The sequence below is a fragment of the Pecten maximus genome, chromosome 10, assembly GCF_902652985.1.
Source record: "Pecten maximus chromosome 10, xPecMax1.1, whole genome shotgun sequence".
NCBI classification, from domain to species: domain Eukaryota; kingdom Metazoa; phylum Mollusca; class Bivalvia; order Pectinida; family Pectinidae; genus Pecten; species Pecten maximus.
The window spans coordinates 41,397,595-41,415,133 of NC_047024.1; the positions used below are offsets into that span (position 1 = coordinate 41,397,595).

At 37.7% G+C, this 17,539-nt stretch overlaps 1 protein-coding gene across 1 annotated transcript in view; it reads left to right on the forward strand.

Annotated features, from left to right (window-relative positions):
* Nucleotides 1-9,169: 9,169 nt before the first annotated feature.
* LOC117336042 (transforming growth factor-beta receptor-associated protein 1-like) overlaps nucleotides 9,170-17,539 on the forward strand; it is a 56,027-nt gene continuing 47,657 nt past the window's right edge. Inside the window, exons 1-5 of the mRNA XM_033896382.1 lie at nucleotides 9,170-9,360; nucleotides 10,980-11,032; nucleotides 11,519-11,612; nucleotides 13,895-13,993; nucleotides 14,574-14,660. Of these exons, the coding sequence (XP_033752273.1) occupies nucleotides 9,286-9,360; nucleotides 10,980-11,032; nucleotides 11,519-11,612; nucleotides 13,895-13,993; nucleotides 14,574-14,660 (408 nt within the window). The 5' untranslated portion in view covers nucleotides 9,170-9,285. The remainder of the gene's footprint in view (nucleotides 9,361-10,979; nucleotides 11,033-11,518; nucleotides 11,613-13,894; nucleotides 13,994-14,573; nucleotides 14,661-17,539) is intronic.

Sequence of the window (17,539 nt, forward strand, 5' to 3'; positions counted from 1 at the left end):
GAAATGTCCCTCTGAAAGTATATTTTTTCCGATCAGTCTGAAAATTCACTTGAACAACAAGGGGTCGATTCACATGGGCATAGGTATTTCTGGCTATTTTATAATATAAGACTAGACATGTCCCTGTGGTCGATTGGAATCTATATAAAGCCAAAGAAATATCTTTTCAACACTTCTCAAAAAGGTCAGCGAAAACAAAATTCAGCTGTCAAAATTCAATGATTCTTTTTGGTCAGTTCCATTTTCTTCGTGTATCTTAAAACAACTTACATTTCGACATTCATAAGCAAATTGCTGCCCCTGTGTGGCATTTGTCGCCCGCCAATCAGCCCGTCTGCTTCATTCGTGCGCCGTCCATCCGGCGTCTACATTTGAAATGACGTCTCAAAATCAAAGAGCGATTCGACCAGGGTCATTCACTTGAAATCGTGCCAGTTCCATTTTTTCAAATTCAAATTCAAATTAATTGTATTCTCTTTTCACATACTGACATGATGTTTAGAGAAAAACATATTTATAATATCATAATATATACAATTATAGTGGTGTTTTCGTAGTTGATACACAGCACTGTTTCACAACAAAACATTTTCATTTTTATCAATGAGGACAGATCATGTTATTATTTTTCAGTAGTATGCTTAGATGAAGGGCTACATAACTTGTTTAAAAAAACGACCTCGACCTACGTGCATTTAAGGTCACATAATCGAACTTCAAATTAAACGAATTTGTCTTTAATCAAGGGACTTATTTTACGAAAATGCATGCTGAGACGAGGCCTATCAAGTCTGTTCAAATGACTGCAAAAATGGGCGACTGAAAAAAAGCGTCATCGTGGTGACTGGGTCCCACGTACATCCATGACCTAACACCTTTGAAATATACATGCATTATAGCTTGCACTTAAATCTAACAGACGAGCTATTGGCACATTGGCATACATATTTTAAGATTATTTTAAACTTTCATTTTTCTTCAGGCCATGCCCCTGTGTTGAGGATTCAATCCTTGTTTTAAAAATATCTGACACTTCACAATCATATTTCCCGGATAGTATTTTGTAGACCTCAATCATATCGCCACGTTATCTCTTGTTTGATAGTGTTGGTACTTGCGGAATATGGTAAGTCCTTCAGCCCAGGTAATTGTTTTTAGTTAGACGTTGAACATTTTCTATCGTTTTGATTTGTTTTTCGAGATGAGGATTCCAAACTTGATTTTCATACTCGATATGTGGTCTAACCGAAGCTGTATTCAACCAGGCTCATGTATTCTATTGTTCTGCGTAAAGTTCCTATTATCAAGTTATTCTCCGTAAAGTTCCTATTATCGAGTTTTTCTCCGTAAAGTTTCTATTATCGAGTTTTTCTCCCTAAAGTTCCTATTATCGAGTTTTTCTCCCTAAAGTTCCTATTATCGAGTTATTCTCCGTAAAGTTCCTGTTATCGAGTTGTTCTCCGTAAAGTTCCTATTATCGAGTTGTTCTCCGTAAAGTTCCTATTATCGAGTTGTTCTCCGTAAGGTTCCTATTATCGAGTTGTTCTCCGTAAAGTTCCTAATATCGAGTTGTTCCCCGTAAAGTTCCTATTATCGAGTTGTTCTCCGTAAGGTTCCTATTATCGAGTTGTTCCCCGTAAAGTTCCTATTATCGAGTTTTCCCCCGTAAAGTTCCTAATATCGAGTTGTTCCCCGTAAAGTTCCTATTATCGAGTTTTCCCCCGTAAAGTTGCTATTATCGAGTTGTTCCCCGTAAAGTTCCTATTATCGAGTTGTTCCCCGTAAAGTTCCTATTATCGAGTTTTCCCCCGTAAGGTTCCTATTATCGAGTTGTTCCCCGTAAAGTTCCTGTTATCGAGTTGTTCTCCGTAAAGTTCCTAATATCGAGTTGTTCCCCGTAAAGTTCCTATTATCGAGTTTTCCCCCGTAAAGTTGCTATTATCGAGTTGTTCCCCGTAAAGTTCCTATTATCGAGTTGTTCTCCGTAAAGTTCCTATTATCGAGTTGTTCTCCGTAAAGTTCCTGTTATCGAGTTGTTCCCCGTAAAGTTCCTGTTATCGAGTTGTTCCCCGTAAAGTTCCTATTATCGAGTTGTTCTCCGTAAAGTTCCTATTATCGAGTTATTCCCCGTAAAGTTCCTGTTATCGAGTTGTTCCCCGTAAAGTTCCTGTTATCGAGTTGTTCCCCGTAAAGTTCCTATTATCGAGTTGTTCTCCGTAAAGTTCCTATTATCGAGTTGTTCCCCGTAAAGTTCCTGTTATCGAGTTGTTCCCCGTAAAGTTCCTGTTATCGAGTTGTTCCCCGTAAAGTTCCTATTATCGAGTTGTTCTCCGTAAAGTTCCTATTATCGAGTTGTTCCCCGTAAGGTTCCTATTATCGAGTTCTCCGTAAAGTTCCTATTATCGAGTTATTCTCCGTAAAGTTCCTATTATCGAGGTTTTTCTCCGTAAAGTTCCTATTATCGAGTTGTTCTCCGTAAAGTTCCTATTATCGAGTTGTTCTCCGTAAAGTTCCTATTATCGAGGTTTTTCTCCGTAAAGTTCCTAATATCGAGTTGTTCTCCGTAAGGTTCCTATTATCGAGTTGTTCTCCGTAAAGTTCCTATTATCGAGTTGTTCTCCGTAAAGTTCCTATTATCGAGTTGTTCCCTGTAAAGTTCCTATTATCGAGTTTTTCTCCGTAAGGTTCCTATTATCGAGTTCTCCGTAAAGTTCCTGTTATCGAGTTGTTCCCCGTAAAGTTCCTGTTATCGAGTTGTTCCCCGTAAAGTTCCTATTATCGAGTTGTTCTCCGTAAACTTCCTATTATCGAGTTGTTCCCTGTAAAGTTCCTATTATCGAGTTGTTCTCCGTAAAGTTCCTAATATCGAGTTGTTCTCCGTAAGGTTCCTATTATCGAGTTGTTCTCCGTAAGGTTCCTATTATCGAGTTATTCCCCGTAAAGTTCCTATTATCGAGTTGTTCCCCGTAAAGTTCCTATTATCGAGTTGTTCTCTGTAAAATTCCTATTATCGAGTTGTTCTCCGTAAGGTTCCTATTATCGAGTTGTTCTCCGTAAGGTTCCTATTATCGAGTTATTCTCCGTAAAGTTGCTATTATCGAGTTGTTCCCCGTAAAGTTCCTAATATCGAGTTGTTCCCCGTAAAGTTCCTATTATCGAGTTGTTCTCCGTAAGGTTCCTATTATCGAGTTGTTCCCCGTAAAGTTCCTATTATCGAGTTTTCCCCCGTAAAGTTCCTAATATCGAGTTGTTCCCCGTAAAGTTCCTATTATCGAGTTTTCCCCCGTAAAGTTGCTATTATCGAGTTGTTCCCCGTAAAGTTCCTATTATCGAGTTGTTCCCCGTAAAGTTCCTATTATCGAGTTTTCCCCCGTAAGGTTCCTATTATCGAGTTGTTCCCCGTAAAGTTCCTGTTATCGAGTTGTTCTCCGTAAAGTTCCTAATATCGAGTTGTTCCCCGTAAAGTTCCTATTATCGAGTTTTCCCCCGTAAAGTTGCTATTATCGAGTTGTTCCCCGTACAGTTCCTATTATCGAGTTGTTCTCCGTAAAGTTCCTATTATCGAGTTGTTCTCCGTAAAGTTCCTGTTATCGAGTTGTTCCCCGTAAAGTTCCTGTTATCGAGTTGTTCCCCGTAAAGTTCCTATTATCGAGTTGTTCTCCGTAAAGTTCCTATTATCGAGTTATTCCCCGTAAAGTTCCTGTTATCGAGTTGTTCCCCGTAAAGTTCCTGTTATCGAGTTGTTCCCCGTAAAGTTCCTATTATCGAGTTGTTCTCCGTAAAGTTCCTATTATCGAGTTGTTCCCCGTAAAGTTCCTGTTATCGAGTTGTTCCCCGTAAAGTTCCTGTTATCGAGTTGTTCCCCGTAAAGTTCCTATTATCGAGTTGTTCTCCGTAAAGTTCCTATTATCGAGTTGTTCCCCGTAAAGTTCCTATTATCGAGTTCTCCGTAAAGTTCCTATTATCGAGTTATTCTCCGTAAAGTTCCTATTATCGAGGTTTTTCTCCGTAAAGTTCCTATTATCGAGTTGTTCTCCGTAAAGTTCCTATTATCGAGTTGTTCTCCGTAAAGTTCCTATTATCGAGGTTTTTCTCCGTAAAGTTCCTATTATCGAGTTGTTCTCCGTAAGGTTCCTATTATCGAGTTGTTCTCCGTAAAGTTCCTATTATCGAGTTGTTCTCCGTAAAGTTCCTATTATCGAGTTGTTCCCTGTAAAGTTCCTATTATCGAGTTTTTCTCCGTAAGGTTCCTATTATCGAGTTCTCCGTAAAGTTCCTGTTATCGAGTTGTTCCCCGTAAAGTTCCTGTTATCGAGTTGTTCCCCGTAAAGTTCCTATTATCGAGTTGTTCTCCGTAAACTTCCTATTATCGAGTTGTTCCCTGTAAAGTTCCTATTATCGAGTTGTTCTCCGTAAAGTTCCTAATATCGAGTTGTTCTCCGTAAGGTTCCTATTATCGAGTTGTTCTCCGTAAGGTTCCTATTATCGAATTATTCCCCGTAAAGTTCCTATTATCGAGTTGTTCCCCGTAAAGTTCCTATTATCGAGTTGTTCTCTGTAAAATTCCTATTATCGAGTTGTTCTCCGTAAGGTTCCTATTATCGAGTTGTTCTCCGTAAGGTTCCTATTATCGAGTTATTCTCCGTAAAGTTGCTATTATCGAGTTGTTCCCCGTAAAGTTCCTATTATCGAGTTGTTCTCAGTAAAGTTCCTATTATCGAGTTGTTCCCTGTAAAGTTCCTATTATCGAGTTGTTCTCCGTAAAGTTCCTATTATCGAGTTGTTCTCCGTAAAGTTCCTATTATCGAGTTGTTCTCCGTAAAGTTCCTATTATCGAGTTGTTCTCCGTAAAGTTCCTAATATCGAGTTGTTCTCCGTAAAATTCCTATTATCGAGTTGTTTTCCGTAAGGTTCCTATTATCGAGTTGTTCTCCGTAAAGTTCCTATTATCGAGTTATTCCCCGTAAAGTTCCTATTATCGAGTTGTTCCCCGTAAAGTTCCTATTATCGAGTTTATCTCCGTTAAGTTCCTATTATCGAGTTGTTCCCCGTAAAGTTCCTATTATCGAGTTATTCTCCGTAAAGTTCCTATTATCGAGTTGTTCTCCGTAAAGTTCCTATTATCGAGTTATTCTCCGTAAAGTTCCTATTATCGAGTTTTTCTCCGTAAAGTTCCTATTATCGAGTTGTTCTCCGTAAGGTTCCTATTATCGAGTTGTTCCCCGTAAGGTTCCTATTATCGAGTTGTTCTCCGTAAAGTTCCTATTATCGAGTTGTTCTCCGTAAGGTTCCTATTATCGAGTTGTTCCCCGTAAAGTTCATATTATCGAGTTTTCTCCGTAAGGTTCCTATTATCGAGTTATTCTCCGTAAAGTTGCTATTATCGAGTTGTTCCCCGTAAAGTTGCTATTATCGAGTTGTTCCCCGTAAAGTTCCTATTATCGAGTTATTCCCCGTAAAGTTCCTATTATCGAGTTGTTCCCCGTAAAGTTGCTATAATCGAGTTGTTCTCCGTAAAGTTCCTATTATCGAGTTTTTCCCCGTAAAGTTCCTATTATCGAGTTGTTCTCCGTAAAGTTCCTATTATCGAGTTGTTCTCCGTAAAGTTCCTATTATCGAGTTGTTCTCCGTAAAGTTCCTATTATCGAGTTGTTCTCCGTAAAGTTCCTATTATCGAGTTGTTCTCCGTAAAGTTCCTATTATCGAGTTGTTCTCCGTAAAGTTCCTATTATCGAGTTGTTCTCCGTAAGGTTCCTATTATCGAGTTGTTCTCCGTAAAGTTTCTATTATCGAGTTGTTCCCCGTAAGGTTCCTATTATCGAGTTGTTCTCCGTAAAGTTCCTATTATCGAGTTGTTCTCCGTAAGGTTCCTATTATCGAGTTGTTCCCCGTAAAGTTCATATTATCGAGTTTTCTCCGTAAAGTTCCTATTATCGAGTTGATCCCCGTAAAGTTCCTATTATGGAGTTGTTCTCCGTAAAGTTCCTATTATCGAGTTGTTCCCCGTAAAGTTCCTATTATCGAGTTGTTCCCCGTAAAGTTCCTATTATCAAAGTTTTTCTCCGTGAAGTTCCTGTTATCGAGTTGTTCTCCGTAAAGTTCCTATTATCGAGTTGTTTCCCTTAAAGTTCCTATTATCGAGTTGTTCCCCGTAAAGTTCCTATTATCGAGTTGTTCCCCGTAAAGTTCCTATTATCGAGTTGTTCTCCGTAAAGTTCCTATTATCGAGATGTTCCCCGTAAAGTTCCTATTATCGAGTTGTTCTCCGTAAAGTTTCTGTTATCGAGTTGTTCTCCGTAAAGTTCCTATTATCGAGTTGTTCTCCGTAAGGTTCCTATTATCGAGTTGTTCTCCGTAAGGTTCCTATTATCGAGTTTTTCCCCGTAAAGTTCCTATTATCGAGTTGTTCCCCGTAAAGTTCCTATTATCGAGTTGTTCTCCGTAAAGTTCCTATTATCGAGTTGTTCTCCGTAAAGTTCCTATTATCGAGTTTTTCCCTGTAAAGTTCCTATTATCGAGTTGTTCCCCGTAAAGTTCCTATTATCGAGGTTTTTCTCCGTAAAGTTCCTATTATCGAGTTCTCCGTGAAGTTCCTGTTATCGAGTTGTTCTCCGTAAAGTTCCTATTATCGAGTTGTTTCCCTTAAAGTTCCTATTATCGAGTTGTTCCCCGTAAAGTTCCTATTATCGAGTTGTTCCCCGTAAAGTTCCTATTATCGAGTTGTTCTCCGTAAAGTTCCTATTATCGAGTTGTTCCCCGTAAAGTTCCTATTATCGAGTTGTTCTCCGTAAAGTTCCTATTATCGAGTTGTTCCCCGTAAGGTTCCTATTATCGAGTTGTTCTCCGTAAAGTTCCTATTATCGAGTTGTTCTCCGTAAGGTTCCTATTATCGAGTTGTTCCCCGTAAAGTTCCTGTTATCGAGTTGTTCTCCGTAAAGTTCCTGTTATCGAGTTGTTCTCCGTAAAGTTCCTGTTATCGAGTTGTTCTCCGTAAGGTTCCTATTATCGAGTTGTTCTCCGTAAGGTTCCTATTATCGAGTTGTTCCCCGTAAGGTTCCTATTATCGAGTTGTTCTCCGTAAAGTTCCTATTATCGAGTTGTTCTCCGTAAAGTTCCTATTATCGAGTTGTTCTCCGTAAGGTTCCTATTATCGAGTTGTTCTCCGTAAAGTTCCTGTTATCGAGTTGTTCTCCGTAAAGTTCCTATTATCGAGTTGTTCTCCGTAAAGTTCCTATTCTCGAGTTTTCCCCCGTTAAAGTTCCTATTATCGAGTTGTTCCCCGTAAAGTTCCTGTTATCGAGTTTATCTCCGTTAAGTTCCTATTTTCGAGTTTTCTCCGTTAAGTTTATTTGCCTTTTTCACATATATGTTTATCAAATGACAATAATGATATTGTGACACCGATGTGTTTTTCGAAGTTCACAAATTCTAGTACTTCTGCATCTTCATTGAGGGTGTAATTAAATTGATCTATATTTGAATTCACCACGCACATCTTTTTGCATTTTTCTGGGTGAAAACGGAGTTGCCAGATATATCGGACCATCTTTTTATTTTTTTATTTATTTATTTATTATTATTATTTTTTTTTAGAAATGTCTTGCTGTAAAATCTGACAATCTTCCTCTTCAATGATTGCCCTAAATGCCTTTGTATCGCCCGCGAAAAGAAATATATTCTTTCCAGGATTTGTGACTCCCGGCATGTCATTTATATTAATAACAAATAAAGGTGGTCCTAAAACTAATCCTTGTGGTATACCGCTTATAACATGGTTCCATTTAGCCCGAGTTATAAGTTGTGAAACCGTAGATCAGGGGACTGTTCAGACAAACCGGTTCGTCAGTTTTTAAATGTAATAAATTTTGTAGTTCAAACATATATCTTGACGTAGCTCTTACATTTTCAAGTCTGTTGGTAATTTTCTGGTACTTTGTGATGTTTGAAATAGTAATGATAGCGGCTTACATATGACATCGCACGTTTCTTTTGAAACTCTTGGATGAATCATATCTGGTCCTGGAGATTTTGAATATTTCAACTTAGGTAAATTTGTTTGCACTTTTCCCGGTTTTTCCGGAGTAATATCGGGTCTGGTAATAGGTTCTACTATTAGTTTTATTATTTATTTATTTATTTTTTGGGGGGGGGGGGGGGGGGGGGGGGGATCTTTAACTTGTTTGACTATTTGCTTCTCGTGTAATTTAACAGTCTTCCTGGTTAATGCCTTTACTTTGTTCTACAATATTCCTTGTATATCATTGGCTCCCCAGTTCTTAAATATTTTCTCCATAATTTGCCATTTCTTTTAACTTTTGATATTGTTTTTTTCTTCTTTTTATATATACATATTTCAAGAGGAGCTTTATATTAACGGTCTACTTGTTATGTGGCTTAATCAAATTACTCGGAATTTTGAAGGAAGAGTGAAAGAAGGGAAAAGCAGAGAAAAGATCAGTCTTTCATTTGACTGATATGGATCATTCAATGGTGGGCGCCAATATCCTTCTTAGATCCCCTGTTAATTTCAGTACTGATATGATGTGTTCATCAAAAGCCAGAGACTACAACTGTATAACAACACCTATAGTGTCTTTCCCTTTCCACTTTCTGTCATTCTTCGCCTTTGAGATAATATTTTCTTTCGCTATCTTGCCTGCCAACATGCATATACAGGTGTGTATTTACATTTTTGGGGGTGAAATTTTAATAACCACTTTCACCCCAAGCTTGAGTATATTTATATCGGTAACTCCCAACCACTTGTTTTTGTTGTTGTTTTTTTTTCAGAAAGAGCTATCCAAGGTTTCAATTTTATTTGCAAAAGATATTGTGCTTTGGCAGAATGGTCACCCGGGTGATATTTTTTTTTATTGAAATAAAGGAGGAAAGATTGTTTTTGATCGGTACAGAATATTTTGCAAAAATAAATCATAATATGAGAGTCGACTACTCTTCTTCAGCCACCTAAATTTTAACTTCACGTGTTCAAGTTTAAAAAAAACAAACATTTTATTCAGATGCGTTTTGAAGTGGAAAGTGTTTTGTTTAAACGCGCTGTTTGTACGTGTGAACAATATTATTTGATTATTTGTTCATTTTTTTTTCATTTTGCGGCAATCAGGAAGAGTTGTGGTTACTGAAGCGAAGTGGGTGGGATCTACCGGAAGTCAGTGAGGGTGCTGAATCCAAAATGGCGCTGCCCTGTAAAAATTCTATCGGTTATCCTGCTGTCACAACATAAGCCTGGTTTTGCATTTGATTTGATTCGTGTAATGCGGGAAAATGAGTGTAAAGGCGTTCGAGTTGGTTCCCGCGATCGAGCGGATCAAGTTGATGTCCGATAAGGCAAAAACACAGGTAAATATTGACATCAAACTCGTGAATTGTAGCTGTCAATCGATGTTGATGCAAGTAGAAGCAGATCGGCGGGTGGTCCTGAGGAGAATTAAACAGATGGTCTGTTATTGGGGTGCTATGGCTATATAGGTATTCACATGTCGTGGTGTGCTTTAGATGAATGACTGAATATGTCGGCTGATTGTCGGGAATTGACTGTCGGATCCCGGAACACCGACATTGGCTAATGGATGTTTTGTATGAATTTGGATTATAGGGTCAAATCTGGCTATACACGTACAGGGCAAATGTAATCAAATTGGCCATAGGTTCGAGTTCCTTGGTAAATTCCATCGCTGACTTATTTTAGACATCACTTCCAAATCTGTAGAGTAGAATCTTTCACAAACACATAAGTACACTTCTCTACAAACTATAGTTAACTGGGAAGCACCTGGTTGTTTCTTTAGGACCTATATAATAACATTTTTAGCCAATGACACGGGTTGTTCTCCATTCCATTTCTATAAGGTTAATGGTGGACTTTTATGATGCTTCATTGCTTCCGCAATTTACTGTGGCACACAAAATCGAGTTGATGGCTTGGCAGAATGTGTAAACTGATTGGACTTGTGTATACCTATACTAGTAGGTGTTAATTATACAAAAGGGAATAAGAAATTTTAGCTTATGCTCTTATAACATAAGAGGTTGCATGTCGATGGCAATTTATTATCTGACGTTATTATAATAGGAAGGAAAAATGAAAAATACCCTGCCTGTGACGGGCATTGAACTTGCGATCTTTCGCTCTCAAGGCAAACATGCGATCTTAATTACCACTAGGCTAATATAAAGGAAAATTCCTGCTTGTCTGATGAGCTAGTAATATAATGTGACCTTATACTCTCTACATGTACACTACGTACTTCCTCCTTCACAAAGTCTTTGCCCCCGAAGACGACCAAAACCCAGGTTCTTTATATTATCTCCAAGGAAGCCTCTCAATTTCCTATAGCTTTCCCTTGGAGTGGTCAACTGTACCAAATGTGTAATAGGAAGGAGTAATGAAAAATAACCTGCCCATGCTGAGCTTCCAACTAGCGACCTTTTGCTCTCAAGGCAAACATCCTACCACTAAGCGAAAGGAAACTCCCGCTATAGTCTGAGCAAGTAAGGTGGCCTTATTCTCTATACTAGCACCTGTCAAAAGTTTTTCAGTAGTCTGTTTATTGATGGCTGTGTATCCTCATGAATTCCCTATATAGCTTTAATACTATATATATACAATTGGAGAAGGTAGAGTATATATATTTGCTCTGAGTAAGTTTATTATGTATTATTGAGTGTGTACCGTCCAGGGTAAGTTGGTTGAAGTGATGTGGGTTACTCATCAGCTAGCTAGCTTATATAATTAATTCCCAAAGGGCATACTCATATTATCTTTATACATTTATAAAAAGAAGATTTAAGATATTTTATAATGAAAGCTTTAGAAGATTATAATCAGAATTTGTATGTAATATGCAAATTTATGAATGTTTCAGTTCAATTTTGTTGTGGTATTTTGTAGTTTTTTATGCATTTAACTCAATGGGTATATATACATATATAATTAACTTTTCTCTGTTTTCTCACAGATCGAATGCATTGATTTTTGTGGAAAAAATTTGTACATTGGAACTAGTGACTGGTAAGTATATTTAAGCTATAATATGATAGAACTTTATCAGTCATTTTAAAAAGTAATGAACACATGCGTGTAGACAGTTTCTTGAATTTTATTTGAATCTCATAATTCAAGTCAGCTCTGTATCATTTTACCAGCCAACCTCAATTATATTCTGCCCGTTAAAAATGTCTTTTTACACCTCTTCTGACAGTTACATAATGTTGAAGTTGGTCATTTTCCTGTAGAATTAGAAGAAAACATCTGGAATTCTTTACTTTGTGTCATTTGAATATGTTTTGTATTTACTGATTATAAAATCATGTCATATCCCTACTTTGGAGGATTATCTTAACATTGCTATAAGGAATAAGATAAGTTTCCTATCTGTACATGCTTGCATTAATTTTGTCAGCTTTTTAATGCCTATATATTTACTACCTGTTCCGTGGAAGGTATATTGAACTTTGTGTACATGTTTATTAACAATTTGTTATATTTCACTTTCAGCTTTGTGGTTCATTACATGATCGAAGAGCGTCAGTCGTCAAGTGGAAAAGTTGTATTTCATAATGAAAAACTGGGACATAAATATCTAGCTTTGGTAAGTGATTATCATAATTACTGACTTTGGTAAGTGATCATAATTACTGACTTTGGTAAGTGATTATCATAATTACTGACTTTGGTAAATGATTACCATAATTACTGACTTTGGTAAGTGATGATAATTACTGACTTTGGTAAGTGGTTATCATAATTACTGACATTGGTAAGTGGTTATCATAATTACTGACTTTGGTAAGTGATGGTGATAATTAATGTCTTTGGTTACTGATTGTCATAATTACAGTCTTTAGTAAGTGATCATAATTACAATGTACTGACTTAGGTAAGTGTGTATCTTAAGGTTGTGCATATGGGTGGGGCTTTAATGAGTCGAACATTAGATGAAGATATATATATATGAGGTCTGTGGTGCGATCCCTCCCCTGGATAGTATTTGTTTCCCACAATCTGATTAAATCTGTATCTTTAATTCCACTCAGATACTCTGCATTCAAGTTAACTGGAAGGAAGTCTATGAGAGTAGAATTAAAGATCTGGTTTTAATGATAGGAGGATAAAATATCGGAGTAGAATTAAAGATCTGGGCCCAGTTATTCGAAGGGTGATTATAGGCTAAATGTAATCACGGTTTAACAAGAATTTAAAAATCCTGATAAAATAATTTCTGTTCTGCCATAAACTACAGACAGCTAACTAAGATCCAATCTCTTTATTGATCCCGTAAAACTACAACATACAAATCAAACATACCTCAATACAAGGCTACTAAGATTACACTATACAATGGATCATAATCAAACTCAATATGAAATTCAGATAAGCTAGAATTGTTCGCTAGTGATATGACTAGAAATATCAGCAATAATGCATGAATGCACATTATGTTCAATTAACATTTCACCAATTTGATAAGAAACACATGAAACTCTACACATTAAGAGAAATTATAATTTCTATAGTTTTGACAAATTCAGAATTGGGTTATCTCCCTTACTTAAAGTGATACAATACTTGAAAGGTTCAAAATAGTCTTAGACAGTAACACTTGTTTTCTCATGAAAATATTATCAATTCTTATGTGACATAAGTATCCTTACTAATTAACAAAATTATACAATATTAGTTACACTTACATCCTGATGATCTCTGTAAAGATGAACATGTACAATGACAGGAATTACCTATAGAATAACAGTATTCCCAGCTGTAAATAAACATACAAGAATGTGTAAGTTGATAGGACTCGACTCATACAGATAGACCTATAAAGGGCACAAATCATGACTAGATTAATTATTCTGTATAGTTAGACTGTAACGCTTTGATCTGAGAATATACATGACGAGATAATAACTCTTTCACTGAACAAAATACACTTCGAAATCTGTGACATGATCAGGACATTTCGGTACATAATACAACATATGGACGAAATGACTTCCAAACCATAACAACTGTTACACTAAACTTTTCATCAACGCATTTTCGACTTTCCTGAATCTTTGCACTTAAAGTTGACATATAACCAAATCAATCAATCTATTAAACATGTAAACAAATCAATCTGTCATTGAACCACTTACTTTGGGACTTATATTCGACATTTTGACAAGCAGAGCACGCAGCGTGCTTTTCCGCGGCTCATGGCGAAAGCATGGACTGAAACCGATAGGGGAGGTAACTCCCGATTCACCTCACAAATAGTATAGGTATCATGCACCAATGGTGCAGTACAATTTCAAAACTTAACAAAATTTCCTGAAACAGTAACACCTGTCATTCTCTTCCTACCTGACCATTTTAAGACATGCACACACTCAGGTTTTGAAGTAAAGGAGAAACGAAATTTTCACTAATCAAGTGATTAAGCTGATCATCACCTTTTGAACAACTGGGCCCTGGTTTTGACAAAAGGAGGGTAGAATATAACAGTAGAATTAAAGATCTGGTTTTAATGATTGAAAGGAAGAATATCGCAGTAGAATTTCAATTAAAGACTTTTTTTTTAAGAATAGGAGGGTAGAATATCGGAGTAAAATTAAAAATATGGTTTTATCAATTGGAGGGTAGAATATTGCAGTAGCATTAAAAATCTGGCTTTAATCACATTGTGCTTGTTAGGATGCTTAGATCTCGGGTATTGTGAGTGCATGGAATTCTTCAGGAGTCCATCATTCGCTCACCATTATGGTCAAGTTCATATTATTAGCAGTGATGCAACAAGAAACCTAAATTTTGAACCAAGATTCTCTCAAGTCTCTAATGCAACATATACAAGTATCTGATGAAATTATTTTATTGTTTTATTTGTTGTAGAAAAAGCCGGTTTCTCAACTGAAGGCAGCGTCGGCTTTAAATCGGATTCTAGTCCTGTGTGATAATACCCTGACACTACTCAACATGTTTGATTTAGAGGTCGGTAATTAGTACACTTTATTCTACAGTAACTGGTTGATTTTATTTAGAGATAAAGTGATTGTGATCTGTTTCTATCCAGTGTATAGCGGAACCTGTCTGCACACAGGGGAGGTTGTCCTTAAACGACCATAGCTATTGATAGGATGTTAAACAATACAAAATCAAGTAAATTTTACCAATACTTTTACTATATCAATATTTTATTACAGCTGTACACTGCCATTGATAAAAAAAAATGATGCACACTTTTTTTTGACTTGTTATATATTATAAATGCAAAAGAAGCATTTAGATTAACTTTGCAATTTCTTGGGGTTTATTAATCTGATCGGTGAAAATGGAAAAGATTGTATTAAGAACACCCATGTCAGTTGCAGTTCTTTGAAATTGATATTTCATAATCCTACAATATCGTCCTGGGGCCTATTATGGTGTCAATATGGTGGTGTGGTTAAACTTTCATGATTTATTTGTAAATTATGTTTTTATAATAATTTTCCATTTATCATATTTTCTACTGAAGATTTTACTGTAACTAAGACACAATTATATGGATTTTGTTTTTGTTTGATTTCAGCCGATCATGAGTGGAGCGAAAGTCAAAGGAGTCACAAGTTTCTGTTTGAATGAAACTCCGGCCCGTAATAGTCCCTTCAGTGTAGAGGTATGTGTCTACAAAACAAAACTCCGGCCCGTAATAGTCCCTTCAGTGTAGAGGTATGTGTCTATAAACAAAACTCTGGTCCGTAATAGTCCCTTCAGTGTAGAGGTATGTGTCTATAAACAAAACTCCGGCCCGTAATAGTCCCTTCAGTGTAGAGGTATGTGTCCACAAAACAAAACTCCGGCCCGTAATAGTCCCTTCAGTGTAGAGGTATGTGTCTATAAACAAAACTCCGGCCCGTAATAGTCCCTTCAGTGTAGAGGTATGTGTCTACAAAACAAAACTCCGGCCTGTAATAGTCCCTTCAGTGTAGAGGTATGTGTCTATAAACAAAACTCCGGCCCGTAATAGTCCCTTCAGTGTAGAGGTATGTGTCTATAAACAAAACTCTGGCCTGTAATAGTCCCTTCAGTGTAGAGGTATGTGTCTACAAAACAAAACTCCGGCCCGTAATAGTCCCTTCAGTGTAGAGGTATGTGTCTATAAACAAAACTCCGGCCCGTAATAGTCCCTTCAGTGTAGAGGTATGTGTCTATAAACAAAACTCCGGCCCGTAATAGTCCCTTCAGTGTAGAGGTATGTGTCTACAAAACAAAACTCCGGCCCGTAATAGTCCCTTCAGTGTAGAGGTATGTGTCTACAAAACAAAACTCCGGCCCGTAATAGTCCCTTCAGTGTAGAGGTATGTGTCTATAAACAAAACTCCGGCCCGTAATAGTCCCTTCAGTGTAGAGGTATGTGTCTATAAACAAAACTCTGGCCTGTAATAGTCCCTTCAGTGTAGAGGTATGTGTCTACAAAACAAAACTCCGGCCCGTAATAGTCCCTTCAGTGTAGAGGTATGTGTCTACAAAACAAAACTCCGGCCCGTAATAGTCCCTTCAGTGTAGAGGTATGTGTCTATAAACAAAACTCCGGCCTGTAATAGTCCCTTCAGTGTAGAGGTATGTGTCTACAAAACAAAACTCCGGCCCGTAATAGTCCCTTCAGTGTAGAGGTATGTGTCTATAAACAAAACTCCGGCCTGTAATAGTCCCTTCAGTGTAGAGGTATGTGTCTATAAACAAAACTCCGGTCTGTAATAGTCCCTTCAGTGTAGAGGTATGTGTCTATAAACAAAACTCCGGCCTGTAATAGTCCCTTCAGTGTAGAGGTATGTGTCTATAAACAAAACTCCGGCCTGTAATAGTCCCTTCAGTGTAGAGGTATGTGTCTACAAACAAAACTCCGGCCCATAATAGTCCCTTCAGTGTAGAGGTATGTGTCTATAAACAAAACTCCGGCCTGTAATAGTCCCTTCAGTGTAGAGGTATGTGTCTATAAACAAAACTCCGGCCTGTAATAGTCCCTTCAGTGTAGAGGTATGTGTCTATAAACAAAACTCTGGCCCGTAATAGTCCCTTCAGTGTAGAGGTATGTGTCTACAAAACAAAACTCTGGCCTGTAATAGTCCCTTCAGTGTAGAGGTATGTGTCTATAAACAAAACTCCGGCCTGTAATAGTCCCTTCAGTGTAGAGGTATGTGTCTATAAACAAAACTCCGGCCTGTAATAGTCCCTTCAGTGTAGAGGTATGTGTCTATAAACAAAACTCTGGTCTGTAATAGTCCCTTCAGTGTAGAGGTATGTGTCTATAAACAAAACTCCAGCCCGTAATAGTCCCTTCAGTGTAGAGATATGTGTCTACAAAACAAAACTCCGGCCCGTAATAGTCCCTTCAGTGTAGAGATATGTGTCTATAAACAAAACTCCGGCCCGTAATAGTCCCTTCAGTGTAGAGGTATGTGTCTATAAACAAAACTCCGGCCCGTAATAGTCCCTTCAGTGTAGGGGTATGTGTCTACAAAACAAAACTCCGGCCTGTAATAGTCCCTTCAGTGTAGAGGTATGTGTCTATAAACAAAACTCCGGCCCGTAATAGTCCCTTCAGTGTAGAGGTATGTGTCTACAAAACAAAACTCCGGCCTGTAATAGTCCCTTCAGTGTAGAGGTATGTGTCTATAAACAAAACTCCGGCCCGTAATAGTCCCTTCAGTGTAGAGGTATGTGTCTATAAACAAAACTCTGGTCCGTAATAGTCCCTTCAGTGTAGAGGTATGTGTCTACAAAACAAAACTCCGGCCTGTAATAGTCCCTTCACTGTAGAGGTATGTGTCTACAAAACAAAACTCTGGTCTGTAATAGTCCCTTCAGTGTAGAGGTATGTGTCTATAAACAAAACTCCGGCCCGTAATAGTCCCTTCAGTGTAGAGGTATGTGTCTATAAACAAAACTCCGGCCCGTAATAGTCCCTTCAGTGTAGAGGTATGTGTCTACAAAACAAAACTCCGGCCTGTAATAGTCCCTTCAGTGTAGAGGTATGTGTCTAAAAAACAAAACTCTGGCCTGTAATAGTCCCTTCAGTGTAGAGGTATGTGTCTATAAACAAAACTCCAGCCTGTAATAGTCCCTTCACTGTAGAGATATGTGTCTACAAAACAAAACTCTGGTCCGTAATAGTCCCTTCAGTGTAGAGGTATGTGTCTACAAAACAAAACTCTGGTCCGTAATAGTCCCTTCAGTGTAGAGATATGTGTCTACAAAACAAAACTCCGGCCTGTAATAGTCCCTTCAGTGTAGAGGTATGTGTCTACAAAACAAAACTCTGGTCCGTAATAGTCCCTTCATTGTAGAGGTATGTGCCTATAAACAAAACTCCGGCCCGTAATAGTCCCTTCAGTGTAGAGATATGTGTCTACAAAACAAAACTCTGGCCCGTAATAGTCCCTTCAGTGTAGAGGTATGTGTCTATAAACAAAACTCCATCCTGTAATAGTCCCTTCAGTGTAGAGGTATGTGTCTACAAAACAAAACTCCGGCCCGTAATAGTCCCTTCAGTGT